Source organism: Abramis brama, assembly GCF_963993115.1.
Source record: "Abramis brama genome assembly, chromosome: 18".
Classification (NCBI taxonomy): Eukaryota; Metazoa; Chordata; class Actinopteri; order Cypriniformes; family Leuciscidae; genus Abramis; species Abramis brama.
Window position 1 is genome coordinate 24,761,432 of NC_139980.1, and position 22,552 is coordinate 24,783,983.

Genomic DNA, 22,552 nt, shown 5'->3' on the forward strand with positions numbered 1-22,552 from the left:
GCACAAGTTTCTCTAAGTCTTGTCTGGAAACAAAGCATCTAATTCTTGCAATATTTTTCAGATGATAGTATGCTGATTTAGTTATTGCTTTGACATGACTACTGAAACTAAGGTCTGACTCTAGTGTCACACCAAGATTCCTGACTTGATTTTTAGTTGTTTGACCCCTAGAGTGAAGGTATGCGTTCACCTTGAGAACTTCATCTTTGTTTCCAAACGCAATGACTTCAGTTTTGTCTTTGTTTAAATGAAGAAAGTTTTGGCACATCCAACTGTTGACTTCATCAATGCATTGGCACAGGGAGTCAATGGGGCTGTAATCGTTAGGCGATAGGGCTAAGTAGATCTGTGTGCCGTCTGCATAGCTGTGGTAAGCAATTTGGTTCTTTCTCATTATTTGCCTCATTGGGAGCATATACAGGTTGAACAGGAGTGGCGCAAGAATTGAGCCTTGAGAGACTCCACATGTCATGGATGTCCACTCAGACTTATGATTTCCTATACTCACATAATAACCTCTGCCATCTAAGTATGACCTGAACCATTTTAGGACTATCCCAGAAAGCCCCACCCAGTTTTCCAGCCTGTCAAGAAGTATGTTGTGATCGACAGTGTCAAATGCAGCACTGAGGTCGAGTAGTACCAGCACTGATAATTTGCCTGAATCAGTATTTAAGCGAATATCGTTTATTATCTTTATGAGCGCTGTCTCTGTGCTGTGATGTGGTCGGAAACCAGATTGAAAATTGTCAAAGTATCCATTCGAGCATAAGAATTTGTTCAGCTGATTGAAGACAACTTTTTCAATGATCTTGCCTAAGAAAGATTTGAGATCGGTCTATAGTTGCTTAATATGGTCTTATCCAGATTGCTCTTTTTCACAACTGCAGTTTTCAGGGAGTTTGGAAAACTCCCAAGAGAGAAGTGAGGCATTTACCACTTCTAGAAGATCTGCTTCTAAACTGTTTAACACACTTTTGAAAAAAGATGTGGGAAGTGTGTCAATACAAAAAAAAAAAAAAAAGTAAAGAAAGAAGCAACTATAGAAAAAAGCAAAGAAAAAGAAAAAGGTGCCATGGGAGATAATAACATAAAGATCAGAATGAAGGTGCTTTCGGGTATAAAGATAACAATTTTTTTTTGTGTTAATCTCACCGATTTTTAGTCTTGCCAGCTTTCTTATTCAGTCTCTAGAACTGTTTACATACAGCCTACTTCAGTGAACAAAATCATAAAATCGGGTTTTTGATAATGATAAAACTTACATTTATAAATATAACATTTTGTCTAAATGTCTAACAGAAAAAGTACAACTCCAAAGTAAATGTAAGGTGGTTTCATGATAATTATCTATTATAGAAAGTACAGTTTAAATTTATATATTTTTTAATTTATTTTCAGTCAAATCCTTTGTTTAGGCGACTTAATTATATCGGTTTTGTGAACTGATTCATTTAAAAGATCCGGCGACAAAGATTCGTTTGCGAATCGGGCATCTCCAGTGTTTTGGAAAGAGGCGGGACAGAGGAGAGGGAGTGAGATTGCTATGGAGACTGGTAAACTTACCGAGCAGGAAGCAAAAAACCATCAATATCGAATCAGTTAACCTTTAATGGTTTCGTTATAATAGCTATCATGAGTATTTTGGTTGACATTGCTTCAAATGGTAGGTTTGGTTTCTTTGCTACTGTAATGTACTGTACGTCTAGGTTATTTTATTGTTGCTGGTGTGAAAATCACAGCACATTTGTTTGCCTTAACATCGGAATGCTATTCTGATAAAGCACGCTTGCTAATATGACTGAGGTTTCCGCAGGTATGACTGAATGGAGCTGAATCTCAGACGTCTGAACTTCAATGAAAGATGCCACAAGCCCCCAGCTCAAAAATGCAGACCAAATTGAGCACCTGGACACCTCTAAATCATCCTCTTTCCAATGCTAATGTACCTGCAACAGTTAAAAATTATACTATATGATCTTCTGCTTGCCATTATGTTTCAATATGTTGACTTCAGGTTTTTATTTTTTTTTAGCTATGGTAACATTGATAATATTATTGCATAATTTCATATCAAAGGTAAATTCTGTAAACATTTTTTGCAGGTTTTTGAAGAGAGAAGAAATCTGCTTGGAAAGTGGGTAAGGCATGCACTTGCTGTAAAAAACTGCAATATTTACACTTTCTTGTTTTTGATATTTGCTCAGTTGATATAGCTATGCTTCCCTTTGCCCCAGTTTGAGAAGTGGACAGATAGCCAGCGGAAACAGGTGCTACAAGATTTTTTCTCCAGATGTTCTGTTAACCAGCTGAAACATCTCAGACAGACGTTGTGCAGCTGGGTACCAGAGGAAGCCCTTGACTTCACTAGAGTCCTTCCCAGGGTCATATCCCTGTATATATTTTCATTCCTAGACCCCCGAAGCCTCTGTAGATGTGCTCAGGTATGTATTGTGTCCATTGTATGAATGTTTTAATGCAACGAAGAAGAAAAAAAAACTTTTATACATGTATTCTACACTTACAGTGTCTATACACCACAGATTTTTGGTCACACTTTAGTTTAGGGTCCAATCCTAACTATTAACTATGACTTTTGCCTTTAACAAACTCCTAATTACTGCATATAATAGTTAGTAAGGTAGTTGTTTTGGTAGTTTAGGTATTGGGTTTAGGTAAGGGGATGTAGAATATGGTAATGCAGAATAAGGCATTCATATGTGCTTAGTAAGTAAGAAACAGCCAATATCCTAGTAATATGCATTTTAATAAGCAACTAGTTAATAGTGAGAATTGGACCCTAAACTAAAGTGTTACTGTTACTGTTACTTTTTAATGTTTTTTAAATAAGTTTCTAATGCTCTCCAAGGATGCATTTATTTAACCATTTTAATTTATTTAAAAATACATTAAAACTGTAAAAGTATTGTAATTGTGCAAAAAACAAAATATGTGTTGTCTATTTTCAATATATTTTAATATATTTATTTATTTATTTGTAACATTATACATATCTTTGCTCTCACTTTTGATCAATTTAGTGCATCCGTGCTTAATGAATTTATTATTTTCTATCAAACAAAATCTTACTGTGCCTAAACTTTTGAACTGTACTTTATGCTTGACATCTGTGTATTATCTAATTACTGTAATATTTTCATTCACAGGTGAGCTGGCATTGGAAAAACCTGGTCGAGCTTGACCAACTGTGGATGCCTAAATGTCTGAAACTAGGCTGGTGCATAACTTTTGCTCCAACACCATTTGAACAAGGTGTATGGAAGAGGCATTACATAGAGACAGTGCAAGAGCTTCATATTAGCAGGCCTAAGGTAAGAGATAATGTGGAGGAAGAGAGAAATATCCATTGAGAAATGCTGGAATAAATGTAATTGTTGTGTTCTCTCATATATTCCAGATGCCTGTGAAGGAAGAATTTATTATTCCTGAGGTGAAAGTAATTGGCAGTGAGATCATGGGGTCACATCCTGTGACCGGCCACAGGGAGTTCAAGTCTGTCCTCTCAGGTCTGCATGGGAAAAGTAAAGATGGGAATGACTTGATGAAATCAGCCAAAGGCCTTCCTCCGTGGAGAGACTCAGACAGGCATCCCACCGACATAATACGCTTTAACTACTTGGATAACCTTGACCCAGTTGAACATGCAAGAATAACGTGAGTGAACCTATTTTGTTTTGCACACACACATAGATACACAACCGTTCAAAAGTTTGGGATCAGTACGATTTTTTTTAAGACATGCATACTTTTATTTAGCAAGAATGCATAAAATTGATCATAAGTGACAGTGAAGACTTTTACATTGTTACAGAAACTTGAAAAAATGTGATGCTCCAGAAACATTTCTTCTTATTATTAATTTTTAAAGTTGTGCTGCTTAATATTTTTGTGGAAACAACTGTTTTGAACATTAATAATAAAAAGGAATGTTTCTTGAGCATCAAATCAGCATATTAGAATGATTTCTAAAGGATCATGTGATAATGAAAACTGGAGTAATTATGCTGAAAACTCAGCTTTATCATGACAGGAATAAATTACATTTTAAAATATATTAAAATATAAAAGAATTTTTTAAAATTTTAATAATATCTTGTACAATATTTTTGTTTAAATAAATGCAGCATTATTGAGCATACAAGTTGTATTTCCAAAACATTATAAAGTCTTACCAACCCCAAACTTTTAAATAAATATATACATATTTATTCAGTATGTTCTATATTTGAGTTGAGTCCTTAGGTAATATAATATCACAAAACTACATGTGACCCACTAACAGGTGTGCTGCACTACTTTAGTGATCTGTAAATGTGCTGTCTGCATGTTGAAAAATATTACAATTACAGCAGAAAATGCTAAGCCATCTTTATTGCTACAGAGGGGAAAAGGGGAAAAGTGCTACTTCCAACACAACAAGACAAGAAAAAACAACGAAAGCACCATCTTTCTCAACATACAAGCTGCGCAAGGCCAAATCTTTGGTAAGCCAATATAAGTGTCATGTGACTGTGCTGTTGATGCGCACAGAAATCATCAGCAGCAGCATGAAAATAATTCTCCAGAGACCACATAACCAAGAGGCATCATGCATATTGAACAGACTATATGTGGAATATCATGGAAATGTGCTGCACAGAGGCAGAAGGCACTGTGTTGCTAGGGGAAGAAAACAGACATTATGTTGTATGCATTATATTATATGCTATAATATATATGTGTTTTATTAGAAATATAAGAGAAAACAAGGCTTTTATTTGTATATTTTCCCAGATGTTTTTATCCTTGGATCTCAGTGCACCAGGAAAGCAAACCCATAACAGGCCGCAATGGGCAGCACACAATTTACAAGCACTTCCGGCTAACAAGGACTCCATAAAGAGACTTTCCCAGACCTCCCAGTGGAATGCAGGGATACGTCCTGGTCCTGTAAGGCCTCCAGTGCCCAGACTGAGTAAGGAGGGGTTCCGTGCATCACAGAGATCCCATAGAAGCACACCAAGTAAGCCAATGTACTTTCAATACCAGTATAAAAAAATATACTGTGCTTTTATGTTTAAGTTAACCAGCGGTTTAAAATATTCTCTGTGAAATTGCACCAAAAAATATTTAAATCATTATAATTAATTATAAATAACACTATAAAGAAATGAGAGAATTTGGTATAATAAGCATTATTCTGTTCCAGCTATGCCTCTTTTTGAAGGACAGCCATGAAGGAGTCCAATTTATGAAGAATCAAATGAAGCTGGAGAATAGACTGTATAAAACAGCTAGAGTCCATCTACTGGATCATGTTGTGATAGCAACATGAACGCCTTGAAGTTATGAATACAAAGTTAATTTATTATTATGTCTTTAATTAATAATAATTATGTCTTAATAATAATGTCATCATTTTTTGTTGCCAGACAAAGCACAATGCATCCATATTATTCTAGTTTTATATTATTATTTTTTTTTGTCTTCTCTGAGTCCCTTACATTTGTTATTGTCCACTAGATGTCCCTATTTGCTCAGAACGTCTGAGATTCAGATCAAAGGGATAGTTCACCCAAAAATGAAAATTCTGTCATAATTTACTCCCCATCAAGTTGCTCCAAACTTGTGTGAATTTCTTTCTTCTGCTGAACACAAGAGAAGATATTTTGAAGAATGTGGGTAACCAAACAGTTGACGGTAGCCAATGACTTCCATAGCTACTATCAACTGTTTCTTCTAGCTGAAGAAATTCACACAGGTTTGGAACAACTTGAGGGTGAGTAAATGATGACAGCATTTTCATTTTTGGGAGCTGACGCAGATTCCCTTTAATCTTTATTCACGGTAACTTGAGCTAATGGTTGAAATGTCTTTTGATTTATTGTTCATCATATTGCCTTCTCTCAAATATAACCTGTTTATGAGTTTTTAAACTGATTACTAGTGTGTTTACCATGGAAAACAAAAAAACAAATATATTAAATAATCATATTACATTTATGTCATATTAAAATATGTGAAACTGATCAATCTGTACTCATATTTTTTCACTGGCCTAAATGGTCCTGGGTATACAAAATTTCTTTTCAACATACTCTTTTAATCAGATAAAGCCTAAGTTAGCAGTGTTTGCATACACAATTTCACTATCTAAACAAGTAAATGAAATAATGTATCTATTTTTTTGTTAGTTATCTTAAATTATTATGCTGGAATGATCAGTTGAAATATGTATAAAAAATACCGTGATATAGAGTCCATGTATTTCAGCATCCAAACTTCTCAATCAAATCAGCCTAAAAAAAAAAGATAGCAAGAGAAAATCTGAAGGTTATCCAGGTCCAAAAGCTTATGAATGACCAGGCGCAGGACTTTTATTATGAAAACTTAACTCTCAGGCGGCCATTTTGAATCGGAGCGCCTGTCGCTGTGTTCACGCGGATGGCTGTGTTGCTGAGATGTCTAGTACACTCAGTTGACTGCAACTGAAGTTGGAAAGTGTAAGGTGGAGCTGTCCGAGGGTTGAGTCGGTAGAGTTGACAGAGGCGAAATCCCTAGGAAAACTATATTTGCGGAATTATTGGTAAGTATAATATGACTTTATAGAGGTGTCTATCTTTATAAAATATTGGGGGGAAAGCCTTTATTCCTGCATACGCTTGAATTCAGTCAAGAGTGCGTTAGCTACGCTCTGTCAAACGTCTCAATATTCTCAAAGCCGCAGGAAGTGACTTAAGTTCACGGTAGAAAAATATAAGTCTTTAGATATTGACCTGGTTCCAGATGACGTTTTGTCTTACTTTATTAGTTGTGTTGTTTCGATTTTCGGAAACAATAATATTTATGATTTACAAAAAGAGAAAGGCATTAGAACTCAGTGATTCATTTGGGTTAACGGTTTTTATGAGTATTTGACCAGTTTTAAAGGACATTACAATGTTATACATTCATTATGTATCTATACTATATATGTGTACGTTTTTTTTTTTTTTTTTTCATTTGTTTGGTTTACGAGCGTACTGGTATTTTACAGTGAAGCCCACCCGCTGACGGTTAAATTGATATGTCATTTGGCAGTCTCGTGCGAGCAACGTTGTTGTTTAACTGCCAAGTGCCAACGGTTTATCTGCTTGCTGGTTATTCAGAAGCACGTTTGTATGTATAGGATTTTAAATGGAAATTAGGATTTGAAAAGAATTAGCCTATATCTCAAAGAAATGACTAATTCATGTGTATTTTGTCAAGGATGAAGACTGCTGACACACAAAAAGTCGCTGTTTTGATTTAAATAGGCAAATGCTTAAAGGGTCTATGACTGGATCATTCTTGGAGTGATTATTATGTTTCTAGCATGTTATATGTTTGGCAACAGTTCTTCTAACCTTATTTGATGGGGTGTGATCAAGATCTTGACCAAAAATTTATGTACCTCTTGATGGAAATAACATAACATTTATTTCCATTACGAGATGCATCAATTTTTGATCAAGATCTTGTACTTACAATGCAAGAGTCAAGCACTTTGTAAAGTCTACTCCAGCACATCCCAAAGACTTTCAGTGAATAAGGTCTGGACTCCAGTCTAATTCATGTGTGAAAATGATTCTTCATGCTCCCTCCTAACCTTTCTTTCACAATTTGAGCCTGATGCATCTTGACATTGTCATCTTGAAATGTGGCCATGATGTGTCTTTCTACATGGTTGTTTAAGAAATGAAAAGCTACACGCTCCATCAATTAAAATTTGCAAAACACTGCAATAATGATCCAATCATAGACTCTTTAGCATTTGCCTATTTAAATCCAAACAGAGTCTTTCTTTTTGGCCGGGAAGTGTATTTTGAAGGTTTAACCCCAGTACAGTTTACTGAAATGACATTGACCAGTAATTTCAATGTAAACGAAGAGTGCTAATGGAAGATCATTTTACTTGAGATGACTGCTTTGTAAACATTTTTGCATAGTTTTCATTTTCTATTGTGACTATTTTCCAAAATTTCCAAAATACTGACATTCCAGTCATGCACTAAATGTGATTTTCCCTAAAATGTAGCCTTGGTTCTATACAGTTGCATTTCTCAAGATAAAGCTTCTTTCAAAGTGCTGAGCAGAGGAAGAGAAGCTCCAGGTTTTTATTGTCAACACCAAGCGACGGCAGCTGTTTCTTTACTGACACTCAGGAGAGCTGGGAAGCTAAAATCCCACCCATTGGATCCTTTACAGGGAAGGATGGAGTGCCATTTAGGACACCCCCGGAGTTTGAAGTGAATCTGACAAGTTGCCAAATTGTTAGGGCACTTCAAGTTTCTTTAGCTAAGGCTTTAATTTTTGTTCTTTGTGCAGCCAGAGGGTTTCTAGATTTATTATTGTTGTCCCAGATCAATTGTGAAACGCTGCCTGCTGCCAGACGGATTGCGACAGCTGCAGTGCTCTGCGCGCTGAGCCTCTGGCTATGCCTTTGCATGATGTCTTTGAAATGACAGGGATCTTATTTCAGGATAGTTTGACCAGTCTCCCATCCTGACAAAGTTTCCATTGTGGTTAGAAAAGCACAGAAGCACCTGAAGTAGGAATGCTAATGATTAATCGACTGTCGATTAATTGTCAATAATAATGTAGCTAATCGATTAAAACTTATCGATGCGAACAGTTTCGCATTTCGCTGTGGTCCAAAGATCAGGTTTGCTGAACTCTTACCTGTGATTTTGCATCACGTGAAGAATAAAACATAAAAGATCGATATGTCACGGTGTGACTTCTTGGCTGAATTAAAAGAACGCATATTCTTGTCGTAAAGTTGAGTAGATTATTTTTACATTTTGAATGTATCACAATTTGTTATATTTTGAATTCATGTTTATAAAAAAAAGATGGCATATCACGATCATTACTGTGTCTTTAGAAATTTTGTGTGCCCAAAGTCTTGTGTGACCGCGGCTTCATGCGCAAAACACGTGCGGGCGCCGTAGTTACATATTCTAAGGCCTGGTTTCACAGACAGAGCTAAGATTAAGATTAGGCCTTAGTTCAATTAGGGCATTTAAGGAGCATTTATACTTGCCTTAGAAAAAATCATTACCGGTGTGCATCTTGAGACAAAACAATGGCACTGACATATTTTAAGATATGTCAGTGCAGTTGCTTTCAGTTAAAACAGTTCAAACATGTATTTTAGTCTGGGACTAGCTTAAGCCTTGTCTGTGAAACTTGGGGTAAGTGTATGTGTCCAAGCCTTGCAATTGATTAGGTAGGCTAGCCATTTATTTCTAAACATAATAAGGGTCCAAAAAACAAGTCCCTCCAAACAAGTGATTTTACTGAACATAAGAACTACTTACTGTAAAGGCACAATAAAAGTATATAGAATAAACTAGTAATAAAATCCTGGCTGATATTGATAAGTGATGTTACTTCCAGCGCAGCTTCCAGAAGCAGTATTGGCCGATAGTAAAATAAATAATACTATTTTTTAGCGCAATTTTCCAACGGACAAAATTGCGATTGTTAACTCATGATTTCTGTTCTGTCTGTGCGCACCAATCTTGCACTTCTATCTCCTCCTCAACCAGACCACCTAGAGACTTCGGGTTTTCGGCATTATGTTAAGGAAGGTCTAATCTCGGGAACGCACAAAAAAAAAAAAAAACTTAAAAAGATTTACTATCTCTTAGTGTTGTGATCCCATGACGTCAGAAAATTGCGCTAAAACACTCACTGAGTTTTTATTACTTGTTTTAACAACAATGTATTTTAAATATAAAAAATGAAGAGATGAGAAGGTATCATGAATTGACAACTCTTTATTTGAGAATATGTTTATTTGTGCAACATATTCCATTCCCTTTCTTAGAGGTGATTAGGCACAGCTTAGAGCTTAAAAAATATAGCATTTTTGTGACATAAATAATAAAAATAAAATAACAGTCTTTATCAACAGAAAGTAATCAAATGTAAAACAACACTGCATAGGCTAAATTAGATATAGATTAGCCTAATCCTACTAAATCTACTAAAGAGCAGAGAGTGATTTTATCTTTGTCTTTTCTTTTTTGATTAACATTAATGACTCAGACGGCAGCAGGAATAGCCTATAGGCTGCTGTCACTTTAAGACATAATGCACCGATCCAATATACTGATACACATGCCACTTATTTTCCAACTGTTTATGTTCACTTAATACATAACTGACGGTTTAAGTGAATACTCACTAACATGGACATTTTGACATCTGTGTGTTTTTAACCATTTAGGTGTGAACCTGAAGATTAAAATTCACAATCACTGATCTAGCTGATTTGGACATTAAGTTTGGACTTTTAAGTAGGAAATAAAGCGCACCGTTGTGATGGAAAGAAAATTGCACAGCTCTAGTTTCTTGCTGTTATTGCTGGGTTTCTGTTGTTCCAATGTCTCCACTCTCCTCAAAGATGTTTTCAGACACCTAGTAGAACTGCCAGACCAGTTAATGTAGTGAAGCAATCTTGTGAGTTTTGCGTCATCTGATCGGTCTTTATCGACCACCGATCAAACTATATAAAGCTAATTTCGGCCGATAATGATTGGAGCCCGATCAATTGGAGCACCCTTAGATTTTACAGATCACATTTTAAAGTAAAGCAGTTATTTTTTATGCTATGAAAATAGAGCACTTCTAATATGGCAGCAAATTTAAAAGCACTTGCTAAGTGATGGTCATATTCCCTATATTCACTGTAAAGCCAAGCTTCTAAGCTTTAAAACAACACATATTTTGTCTTTTTTAAGCAAATGGTTGTTAAGTAACATTATAACCTGGTAGTCGATTAATTGATCGTTAATTTTAACAATGATCGATTATGGGAATTTATGTAAATTGACATCCTGAAGATTGATGATGTAGTTTTTATGGACGAGTACTCGGTAATATTACTCATGCAAAACTGCCTGAAATACCTTTCTGTTCTCTTCTGATTATAGATTGCTTGCTCAAGCCTTTTTTGTACTCTGATATGTCAGTCTGCATCTGAACAGTGGGAATATTTTGGGCCTAAATTAGTTTGCATTACAACTGCACATGTGCTGCATTCATTTTCAAGGCCTTCCTTACTGAGGAGCTAATTGATTAATTGGTTAATTTTCCTTTTTCAGTCTTTGTTAGGCATCTCATGCCATGCCAAGCATGGTGGCAGAGCATGCAAAAGATCGCCAAAGAGAATGCAAGTGGTAGTAGTGAATGTGCAGTGTTTTGGCAGTGTGTAAATACATTGTGTGTCGTCCAAAAGTCCTCCGCTGCCTCATCCAGCTGGCAACAAGGCCAAGTGTAAAATCACTTGTTAATCCACAGAGGTCGTTTGTCTGTTCAATTCAGTGCATGTGTAGCAGCAAAACAGTATGCTCCCTCAGTTGTTTTAGCTGTCCAGAGTTTTCTAAGTGTGGTTGGATTAGTCTACTCATGATTTGTCAAGCTTTCAGAGCTGATTACATGATTAATTTACGACAGTATATTGTTCCCATTACAACATGGAAAAATTAGGAATGCACTATTAAATTGGTTATTAGGGAAAAAAAAAGTATTGTATTGGTTGATATTAGATATTTAATTGTTCTTGCTCATATAATTTAATTTTACATTTAGGTTACATTTCATCATCTAATGCTACTTAAATCTTCAAAAACACTAATAATTTAATAAAACTGCTAAATGTAATGTAATCATTAAAAATGTTGGGATATCTAAAATCACCTTTAGCATTTAAAATAATTTATTGTATTTTTATTTATTTATTTGGACAAAATATTTTAGAATTGTAATATCAGATTTTTATTGGTTATCAACCATAACGTAAAAATAATTATAGTTATTGCTCATATTTATATCAATAATGCATCCCTATCAAAAATAAATTTTTCTTTATTTAATGTAGATTCAGTTGAAATGTGATTTCCACTTCTCCACTGGTATTTAATGCTACATAACATGTGTTGCATTTCTTTAGTTTGAAAAGTTGGTTTAATGCTGTGCGGTACTTTTATAATAGATTATGCTAATTTATGATCAAAAAGATCATTTTCTTTACATTTTATCTGTAAAAAAAAATGGATGAGACTACCTTGCTTATCATCTTATCATCTGGCTTAGGCCTATTGCATTTGTTGAAGTAAACCTGCAGTTCAGTTACTGGTTTTGTCGGCTTGACGCAGATGGACTCTTAGACTCATAATGTGCTTAGTAACTCTGAGCTCTAATAAGAGTCTTCATCAGCAAATTGCAGCTTGGAGATTTTACTAATATCAGAACAATCCAGTAGCCTGATTTGATCTGCGTGTCTACTACTCAAGAATGCATGATGAACTATTGACATGAAGTAGGTAAATGATCTGCCGCGGTCTTAACTTTAACATCTGGTGTCAGTGCATTCCAAACCTTAATGAAATACTTTATTACATTCTGAAATATCGCAAAAACAGGTCAATTGCACTCAACCAAACGCATGGCAGGTTGTTAGCACTGCGTCAGATGTGCTGTATTGTGGAATGGGGTGGGAATCTCTAGGCACCTTATGATTCGATTCGATTAGATTACGATTCAGAGGGCTGCGATGCTAAAACGATTGTCGGTGCATGTTTTTTTGTGTGTCACTACTTGGTACTTTTAAAGCAAAGTATTTATAATAACCCATAAAGAATTTACTTACAATACATCCTAAATTAATTTTATTAATAAAACAAATGGAAGTGATTTGGCAAGTCAATTAACGGTAAGGTTGCATTTGCCAGCATATGTCCCAACATTGCAAAGAACCAACAGGAAAATAAATGTGTGCCTGTACTAGCAGCATACTTGTAGTAAATGAATACACTTCAGCATATTCTGAATCTCTAACATACTATAGTAGACTTCTGACCAACATCCTCCTGTTATGTGCAATGAGCAATATAATCCTTCAGACAAAAAAACAAACAAAAACGTTTTGCTGTAGCAAAATCACAAACAGCTTTCATTAAAAAATATAGAATTATGTACCAGCAGCTCTCAAATAAAAATAATGTATGTGGACTTCTGAATAATTAGTAACATACAAAGCCGCTCTTATACACAACTAAATAATAAAGAGTTATGACTAGAAATTTTTGCTGTATACCACAATAAAAAACAGCTTATACAAAAAAAGTAAATGAACATCTGCAGAGAGCACAGTCAAAATGTAACTTTTTGTAACTGGCATTGCACTGATACACACTGTGACTGTGGAGGGCAGTACAGTAAACCTACGTATAACAGATCGGTTTACAGCATATTGATGTGGAAACTAAACAATACAGAAAGCAGCTATCATACAAAAAATACAAAATAGGTCACAATGAAATTGCCAATTTTCAATACGTTAGCTTTTAACGAAGAGGGTGCCGTTTGGATTTCATGCTCAGCCATCTTGCGTCTCTGTTATGTGCACGCCACAGACTGTCCGTGTCCGGGCACTGCACGTGCACGCTTCAGAGTTCTGCATTTTGCGCTCCGTCAATATTATGATATTAGAGAAAGAAATACATTTGTGACATTTGTGAATCGATTCAGAATCGTCCACATCTGCATCGCTATGCATCTAAGAGTCAATTTTTCCCCCAGCCGTATGTGGAACACCAGTGTGATCTTTTCTGTTGTTCACTTTCAACACTTTCCTGCTTGTTTTACACTTTCTTATTTCTGCCCTGTTTGTCAGACAGGCGATTACGCTGAGGGTAATCACAGGGGAAGTAGCTTATGTGAAGTGCAATGATTGCAGAAACCACTGGTAATATTTTTACATAATATATTAAGTAGGCTGTTTGTGAAAGCTTGTAGGCCTCCTGTTGAAAACAGAAGTGTGGTTTTGCTATCTGCAGGTGATCGTGTAGGTTATAAGTGACAACTCTGTGTTCAGCTGTACACTGTGAGTTGGAGTGTTGCCAGACCTGACTCCTCAGCTGGCATTTAAACTTGACAGTAACCTTGGCCGCCAGAGTTGTCTGGCTCTTCTCAGTGATGCTGCTTTTTCATCGAATCGAGCAGCTGCTGGAAGTTAGATTTATGATGTTTTTGTCCATGGTAACAGTCTGTGAAAGCACTGTGAATGAAATCCATCATAGCTCAGATACTCTTTCTCTCTCTTCCTCTCTCTGTCTTTAATTTGGATTCACTTGTTTAAATTTATGTAATCTGGCCCTTGCTTTACTGTTTATTTGTTGCTATCTATTTATTTGGACTGGAAGGGTTAGCCAAATACCAAGTGCTCTTTTTCCTATGACACCAAGAAACAATGAATTGGTTCATGAAGCCTCCATGACCCAGATATTTTTTTGATAGAGTCAGTCAGGAATCTAAAATAGTTGCAAAGCTAAAACCCTTTTTGCAACAACTACTGTACTATGTACTAGGGTGAATAATTAGTGCTTTTGTTAAGCAAGTAGTTTTTCAACATACCATAGAGTCATGCTAATTAGTGGTCGACCAATATTGTTTTTTTGATGGCCGATGCCGATATCTTTGAGAGCAGGGTTTTCTTTGAGAGCATCGGCTTTATATAGGGTGGCCGATATAAAGCCGATATTTTTATATATATTTATTTTAATCAATATTTAATAAATTAGAAATAAATTAGAAAACAAATCTTTAAAATAAAAATGCTTTTATACTTTAGATGGCAACTTCTTGAATCTGCAATCCTATTACAGTATTTTTCACAAAATAATTGTTTAGAAATATGAATATGTGAATAAAAAGAAAGTAAACACTGTAACAGGGCACTCAGTAATCTGGCAATTTCGTGCTGGTAATCATATTTTTTTTCAATAAAGACTTGGTAACGCTAATTTTACATACAGCACAGTGAAAATGATATGAATATGACACAGTTGGCAACTGGATATATCACAGATATGAATATGACACAGTTGGCAACTGGTTATATCAGCATATTGATCGCGTCTCCTGTGAAGCTGATCTTCTGTTCGCATTCACTCACTTCGCATGGACCGACCGTCACTCGCAGACAGTAATGCACACTTCACAAGATATCACAGCTGGATTCAATTAAATCTGCAAGGTTTGTGAAATTAAATGTTTATTATATTCAGAGATTTGTTTAAATGACGTAGATGCACATTTGCTGAATGTTGAAGGTAACGTTAAATGAGAAAGTATGTTAGCCTGATTGTTTGTCTTTTTTGTGTTACAAATAATATAAAAGCAAACGCTTTACTTTACTTACCATTTACTTTCTTTGTTTACCAGTTCTGTCTAACAAAGTATTAGATATGACTGATAGAGATCGTAAATTAATGAAGACGGAGAATGTGAGTGAGCGCTGTGTGATCTGAGGAGCTGCCGTTGGCGCTGATGTTCTCAGCGCCGCCCGTCAAAATAAAAGTCCAGAGCGCCGTCAAAATAAAAGTCCCGCTTCCAACACATCGGCCAATCAGAAAAACTTATCGGCCGATGCCGATATTTCAAAAATGCCAAATATCGGCCTTGGCGATATATCGGTCGACCACTAATGCTAATTACATATGGGACCATAATGAGCCCAAAGGTTTGTAAGTGTATGTTCTCTCTAAGTAGGACTACAAGATTTGGGATATCTAAAATCTAACCTAGTTTTTATTTAAAAAGAAGTGTATAAGAACAATAATATACAATTATAATTTACTTTACAGTGCAGCTGTAAAATTATAATACTAATATTTAATATACTTAATCTGTTCATTTTCAAATATTAAACTATCAAGCATTTATTTTGGTGGAAAACTGCAAGGAGCTTAAAATTTCTCTTTACAAGTTTGGGAAAACAGTTGATACATTCACTTGTGATAATTTGCCGACATGTGTTATTCATATCAGACAAACATAGTGGAAGTACGTTAACTATAAAGTTTACTCTATTCTTCTCAGTTCACCGGCCAATATCTTGCATTTATTTCGGGAGAAAATGATGAATTCACGTGCTGTAAATCCGACTGACAGGACAACATTGCGGCGCCCATCTCATGTTATAGATCAAGATTATTTATAAAGGTTTTTAAACGACCAAACACACTCACTTACACGTATTTGAGAATCGGAATATCAGATAGGCTAGTTGATGACATGGTAAGCAAGTTTGTGAATATTTTGCAAGTTTGCGAAATAAAAGCGACACATCTGTCATACAGTATTATTGTGGCTGCAGTGTATCGTGTGACGCGTCGCCATGGAAACATTAAAGGGAACGTTCGCCTTGAAAAAACTCACTCTGGGGGTGGGGGTGTCAGTTAGAATATTTTAAACTATAGGCGTGAAAGGGTTAAAGAAAAGACTGAAAATAAATATTTGTGTGTGCTGTAAAGTGGTTAGAAAAAAATTAAATCGGAATTGGCTAAAATCGGTATCGGCAGGTCAAACTCAATGAAAAATCGGAAATCGGAATCGGCCTAGAAAATTGTAATCGGTGCATCTCTAATATATATACAGTATGTTTAATTAATTGAATCACAGCCTTTGTGATTTGATATTCGCACTAAACCACATCACGATAACAGTTTTATTTTGATTAATTGTGCAGCTGTAGTTGTAAGATAACCAACACAAGCTTTAATGAGGCTCTTCCCCACATGGCTCTTTGTATCTCAGAGCTTTTGAGATGCCAAGATCACAAAACAGAAGTGCTATTCAGACCAAAAGCGGACTGTAAGAAGAATTGTACGCCTCTAAGTCCTACACGCTTTATGATGGGCTGCGGAGGCCGCCTCTGAATACCAAACCCCCAGCGGTTTATGCACTGAATCTGTTTTTTTGTTTTCCAACACTCTTTCCTCTGCCCGATAATCCAAAATGCCAACATTGGCTAGATGAAGTTTTGCATACTTTAATTAAGAGAAGCCATTATCTGAAGGATCTAAATTTCTTTAGACACTATAAACACTCATATTTTTAGGACCAGAGGTTCACATGTGGTGTTTGAATGGGATGCGTTGTTTTGGAAGTGTTGCCCCACCCCTCATGACCCCATTGAGCACAGTGTTAAGGCAGAGGAAGCAAGGCAACCATTGTGGCAGTGTTTATGTCGCCCTGCCTCCTGCCACATTTCCCGCCCACCAGTGCCCATGTAGGGGCAAAAATGAACCAGTCTCCTTCAAGCCTCAGTCACATTTACTGCAGCCCGAGGGAGGCACAGTTCTCCTAACCCAATTTTAGGTTTGCTGTACTTCACACAGTCAAAACAGAGAGGTCTTTAAAAATGGATGAAACCATGAGGTCTCGCCCTTTGGTGTCTCTGTTATGTTATACAGGGTGGAGCATCCCTTGTGCCTTTCAGCCTTTTATGCTCTTGAGTTTATTGGTTGAAGAAGTCGTTATTATGACAGACCTTTGCTTTTAGTCTTCTGATGCAGAATTTCACATCTGATATGGTATGTGTCAGGTGTCAGTTTAAGAAGCAGGTTTAAGCTCTGTGGTGTTCTGAGAGCTTTTTTAAAGCAAACAAAATGCACTTGTGCACGGCTCACTGACCTTTCTGCACTAGGTCGGCACTAAATATTTTATTGTGCTTTAGACCACCCTGTGCAGTTAGCAAGCTGTAGGATCAATTTGTAGCTACAAACACAAGTTATATTACAGTTTTGAAAGCAAGTTCTTTTAAAATAAAACAACATATTATTTGAGAATTTTATACAATTCTGTAACCGTGTTTGAAGTTATATGCTATTTGAATCAATGAAGAGTAGGTGTTCTGACAAACAGTATGAGGGTGTAATGTAATTGTCTAAAGTAGACATGGCTGGTAAAGTTAAAGACACAGTATTCATGACAAGAAGTAGCATGGTAGCCTTTGAAATCCATTTTTATTCTTTCCCACAATTTTCTGTTTTAATTTTTCTGGATTCTGTTTTAATGGTTCTTTAAATTTAAATAATTAAAAACCATGTCTGATCAATTGAATTCATAGAACTTTAACAATATAATATTTTTTTTATTAAAATTGAGTCAACTGAAGACAAAAAACAACAGCTTAATGCATATTTTAAAATGTAATCAAATGAAAATCATTTTTAATTTTTTGACAAAGTGCTTCACGACTTGTCAAAAAAGTAGTTTACTGTTAAAATTAAAACATGGATGAAAAATGTCATAGTCCTAAAAAATAAAGTTTTAATACCTTTATTATTATTATTATTATTATTATTATTATTACTAGAGGTGGGAATCTTTTGGTACCTCCTGATTCGATTAAAAGTCTATTATTGATTTTGAATCAAATTTCGATTCGATATAGGCTAGGCTATACATAGATTTGACTCTAGTTTTACTGTTTTGTGTTACTTTTCCTATTTAACTGTGGTAGACAGGTGAATAGGTGGGTCTTGAAGAAAAAAAATCCACTGAATTAAATTTGAACTTTGGAATTGATTTAGTTTTTCTTCCCATATCAGTCAACACAATATTATTATTAAGCCGACTGCAATCATTACACACATGACTGGCAGTCAAGCAAGGCAGGCAATTTTATTTTATTTTTTTATATTAAAAATAGGAACAAAGCAGCAAATTACAAACAATAGGACAAATACAATAGAAAAAATGTATACAATTCAGGTACAGTATAGCCTATAAAAATCAATGTGAATCGATTTTCCCCCCACCCCTAATTACCCCTAACTTTGAGAAATATATTCTACTGTACATTAGTCACAGTTTCTTCAAGCTAAACCAAACTTTTATTTTGACAGGTTGTTGTAAAGACTTCTGAGTTTGTGTATATATGATGATATTTTTAATATGAAACAAAATGTTGAAATGTTTGTGAAGGGAATTCTGAGACCGACTCTGGAGTGGATGTTCAGGTGAAGTGACCTCATATAGTGAGACGAGTGTCGTGTGCTTGAAGAATGTGTAGTAGATGAAACTGCGGCACTCATTTTCACAGAGAAATGCAGAACATGCAGACTTCATATTTAAATAGCAGTGTTTTTGTGCTTTAAAATTCACAGATACTTGTCCATATTGTATTAATTGTACAGCACTACTGTTGGTTTATTCATCCAATATTTGCCAAATTCCATGACATTCCGCATTATACTGTTAATTCCATTTTCATGACTAGATTCCATGATTTCGTCCGCATTTTTCCCCACAGCATTTGTTATGCCGCACAAGCCCTTTGCATGGTCATGGTTTGTGTGTGTACTAGTCAAATCACAAAACTCACGGTTCAGATCATATTACGGATCGAATCATTTTTCGGATCAGCAAGAACATTTTTTTGGGTTGGGTGGATAACTTTGTTTCCATTTATTACTTAAAGCTCACTTTAAGTACTCCGACCAACACCACAGCAAAAACTACTAGCCTAACTAATAAAGTTATAACATTAAAGGCAAGTGAACAGACAGTAAAAAGACAATAGATAAATACAAAATAAAGTTACAAAAATAAGGTCTAGCTGTAGTATTCATTTCGGGTACAGAAATGTAATAATTACATGTAAAATAACACTATGTTCACTGTATAAATTTAATATAGATTAATCTTTGTTAAAGCTGTGTTTTGTAGTTTGATTAACATGGCAGACAATTTCAGGTATTATAGGCTGCTGTCACAGATCCAGTATAATGATACACATCCGATTTCTTTCTCAGCTCATTCACTTAAGACATAACCGAATGTGTTTACGAGAATACTTGTCGAGACGGGTATTTTGACTGACATAATATATGTGTACAGTATGTGTCCATCCAAGTGCATTGGGGACACGAAAGAGGAATCATTTCGGAGTCTTCGCTATCTAAAGGCGGGCGTACACGGTGCGAGTTCGGACACTCGGGAGGTCGCGAGATATTGCACACGTTACGAGTCAGTTAAACTAATAATTGCGTCAAAGCAGCTGGGTACACGGCACGACTGTCCTGCACGAATTTTATCCTGAGTCGGCGGCAATCACGTGAGCTTTTGCGCTAAATACAGAGACCGGAGCTTTCAATGTTGCAGGCAACTAGCTTCAGATAGAAAAATGGCAGAAATGTGTGTGCAAATGATTTGTTGAAAAGCAGAGAACTGTAGCCTTTCCTTTCAACACAAAAACGTGAGAAAGAGAGAGAAGTGTGTGCGTGTGTGTGTGACTGTATGCGCACACTGTATGGTTGCTGCCACTGAGGTATAGCCCCATCGATCTAGCCTGTGACGTGGTTGTGTATGATTTGGCATTAGGGGACGTATACGGTGGTGAAATTCGGGCCGACTCCCCAAATTTTTTAAACGTTTTTAAAAATTATTGGGAGGTCGGGAGGTGCTCGTAATTCCTCTCACATGCTGCGAGCCGCGACCATGCGAGGATGATTTCCACTCGATTTTTCCTGAGTGAAAAAAATCATCTGCGGAGTCAAATCGCACCGTGTACGCCCGCCTTGAAACGCACCTCTCTGTCTGTGTCCGCGCCTCGGGTGTGTGCGGCTGTGCACACAGATAACCAGAGGTGGACGAAGTACACAACTTCCTTACTTGAGTGAAAGTATAGATACTACTGGTCAAATATTACTCCGTTACAAGTAAAAGTTGTAAAGACCTATTTTTACTTAAGTAAAAGTACAGAAGTACTCGATTTTAAAAGTACTTAAGTATCAAAAGTAAAAAGTAAATGTCAATGCATTGTTTTGTTGCATTGTTGTATGTAAGTAGGCTACCGTATGCCTCTGAATCTATGCCTGCATACCTAACCTCATATCAATATCAAATTTATTTCTAGAACACAGTTCCAGTAGTGGGATTGAATGTGAGATTGAATAAGTGCACTCAATAAAGTCCACAATGGTTTCCGACACCCAAATGGCTGTTCCCTCAAATATTGCCCTATTTAAAGTTTTTTGGCTTTTAGTATGAATATGTTAGTCTTACTGTTATCTACAGTATAAGCTAGTGTGCTCCAAAAAAGTGACAAAATTCGCATTTAGAAAACCAAACCCAACGTTGAAAATGAAAATCAGGTTTATGTCAGAATCCAATGTCAGATTGACGTTGATCTCCAACATTGGACAGACGTTGTATTGTGGTTGAAAATGAAAATCGTGTTGACGTCAGAAACCAACATCAGTCGGGTTCTGACGTCAACCCGACTTTTATTTTCAAACAATATCCAACGTCAATCTGACGTCGGGTTCTGATGTCAATGAGATGCAGGGTTCTGACGTCAACCCGACTTTCATTTCCAACCAAAATGCAACCCCTGCAACCAAAATCATCCACTGACTGATGTTACTTTCTACTCAAGGACCTTGACAGATTTGTAGTGGAGTAAAAAGTACGATATTTATCTTTCAAATGTAGTGAAGTTAAAGTAAAAAGTTTCCAGAAAAAATAATACTCAAGTAAAGTACAGATACTCAAAAAGTGTACTTAAGTACAGTACTCAAGTGAATATACTTTGTTACTGTCCACCTCTGCAGATAACAGCACGCAATACCGAATTAAGTTCTCCCTTGCCTCTTCTTGTGGTTTAAAATCTAAACCACCATTTAAAATCTATTGAATGTGTAAACTAGAAGACAAAACGTGCAAATGATAACCTTTCACTCTATTACGTTTAAACTTGCAATTGATCCTTAAATAACATGCGTGCCAAACCATGGGGCCTGGTCCGTACGGATCAACAACGATCCGTTTAACCCCTAGTGCGTGTACCAGTGTTTTATACTTGGATGTGCTTACACAATTAATTAAATAAAAATCGTGATATAAAATGTTGTGAGTGCGAGTGAGCCACAACACTTGGTTCTGTCTGTAGTCTGCTTCACATTCTCTGAGCGTGGGGTGTGATACTGTGTTTTTGCAGTCTTTTTGCAGATTAGCTCCCCATATGAGCATGCTTTACACAAACACCATTTGGCAGTGCAGTTTGCACGCGTGTACAAGTACACAAGTACAAGTACAAGTTTTTATTTCAGAAATTGTGCAAGCAAGTTGCTAAAGCATTGATTTAAGACGGGGAGTATTTTGATGATTCACTCATTATAACTGTTACAGTATCTGATATTTTTCTTTGGCTATGTTTAGATGTCCCCTTATGAGGTTAGTATATAATATTTCTCCATTATGAATGCTATCTCAGCAACAGCAGAATGGAGAGAAACCACTAGTGATGAGCCGCTTGCAGCAAATGGACTTGTTGTGGAGACAGACAGGAAATGGCTGTTTTTACTACACTGTTATTGGGTAGGCTAGACTTTTGAGTCTATTGTGTGGTGTTCTATCACTGTGTTTTCTGCACTACTCTGGTGGTTCTCAGAGACCGCACTGAGCATTAAAAGATTAAGAACTCCCACACATTGTAAAGTAAGCTCGCTTTGCTACTTTTCTCCAGGGTTTTTATCGCAGAGGAAGCTCTATTTCTCACCTGGTTTTCTGTAGCTGTGTGTGTGAAGCTGACACATTGCATACAGTAAGTGGCACAATATTTAGACTCCCGATCAGTTTTATATCTTAATGTTCCTACTCTGTATTATACAGTATCAACAACATCATGTTGTTGTTTGTTAGCTGTGTCTACTTATAAAATAAAATTACA

At 36.1% G+C, this 22,552-nt stretch overlaps 2 protein-coding genes across 4 annotated transcripts in view; both read left to right on the forward strand.

Moving 5' to 3' along the window:
- The first annotated feature begins 1,535 nt into the window (after nucleotides 1–1,535).
- On the forward strand, nucleotides 1,536–6,011 carry fbxo16 (F-box protein 16). Its single transcript, XM_084091400.1, has 9 exons — nucleotides 1,536–1,666; nucleotides 1,817–1,945; nucleotides 2,106–2,141; nucleotides 2,238–2,444; nucleotides 3,168–3,332; nucleotides 3,419–3,675; nucleotides 4,403–4,505; nucleotides 4,795–5,023; nucleotides 5,210–6,011. Exons 2-9 carry the CDS (start codon nucleotides 1,865–1,867, stop codon nucleotides 5,236–5,238), a joined length of 1,107 nt encoding a protein of 368 aa, XP_083947526.1. The 5' UTR covers nucleotides 1,536–1,666; nucleotides 1,817–1,864; the 3' UTR covers nucleotides 5,239–6,011.
- A 436-nt stretch (nucleotides 6,012–6,447) lies between these two features.
- The window catches only part of fam49a (family with sequence similarity 49 member A), a 37,789-nt gene continuing 21,684 nt past the window's right edge, over nucleotides 6,448–22,552 (forward strand). For 2 of the 3 annotated variants that reach the window (XM_084091161.1, XM_084091159.1), the window contains exon 1: nucleotides 6,448–6,586. The gene's annotated coding sequence lies outside the window, so the exon portion shown is untranslated. Of the gene's footprint in view, nucleotides 6,587–22,336; nucleotides 22,427–22,552 lie in introns of those variants that run through there. The other variant, XM_084091163.1, reaches the window with a different exon arrangement.

Excerpts from the sequence above, each read along its gene's own strand:
- fbxo16 (XM_084091400.1), top strand. The coding sequence starts at position 1,865 with ATGCCACAAGCCCCCAGCTCAAAAATGCAGACCAAATTGAGCACCTGG. Across the intron at positions 1,946-2,105 it reads ATCCTCTTTCCAATGCTAAT|GTTTTTGAAGAGAGAAGAAA; the intron begins GTACCTGCAACA and ends CATTTTTTGCAG. Across the intron at positions 3,676-4,402 it reads GTTGAACATGCAAGAATAAC|AGGGGAAAAGGGGAAAAGTG; the intron begins GTGAGTGAACCT and ends TTATTGCTACAG.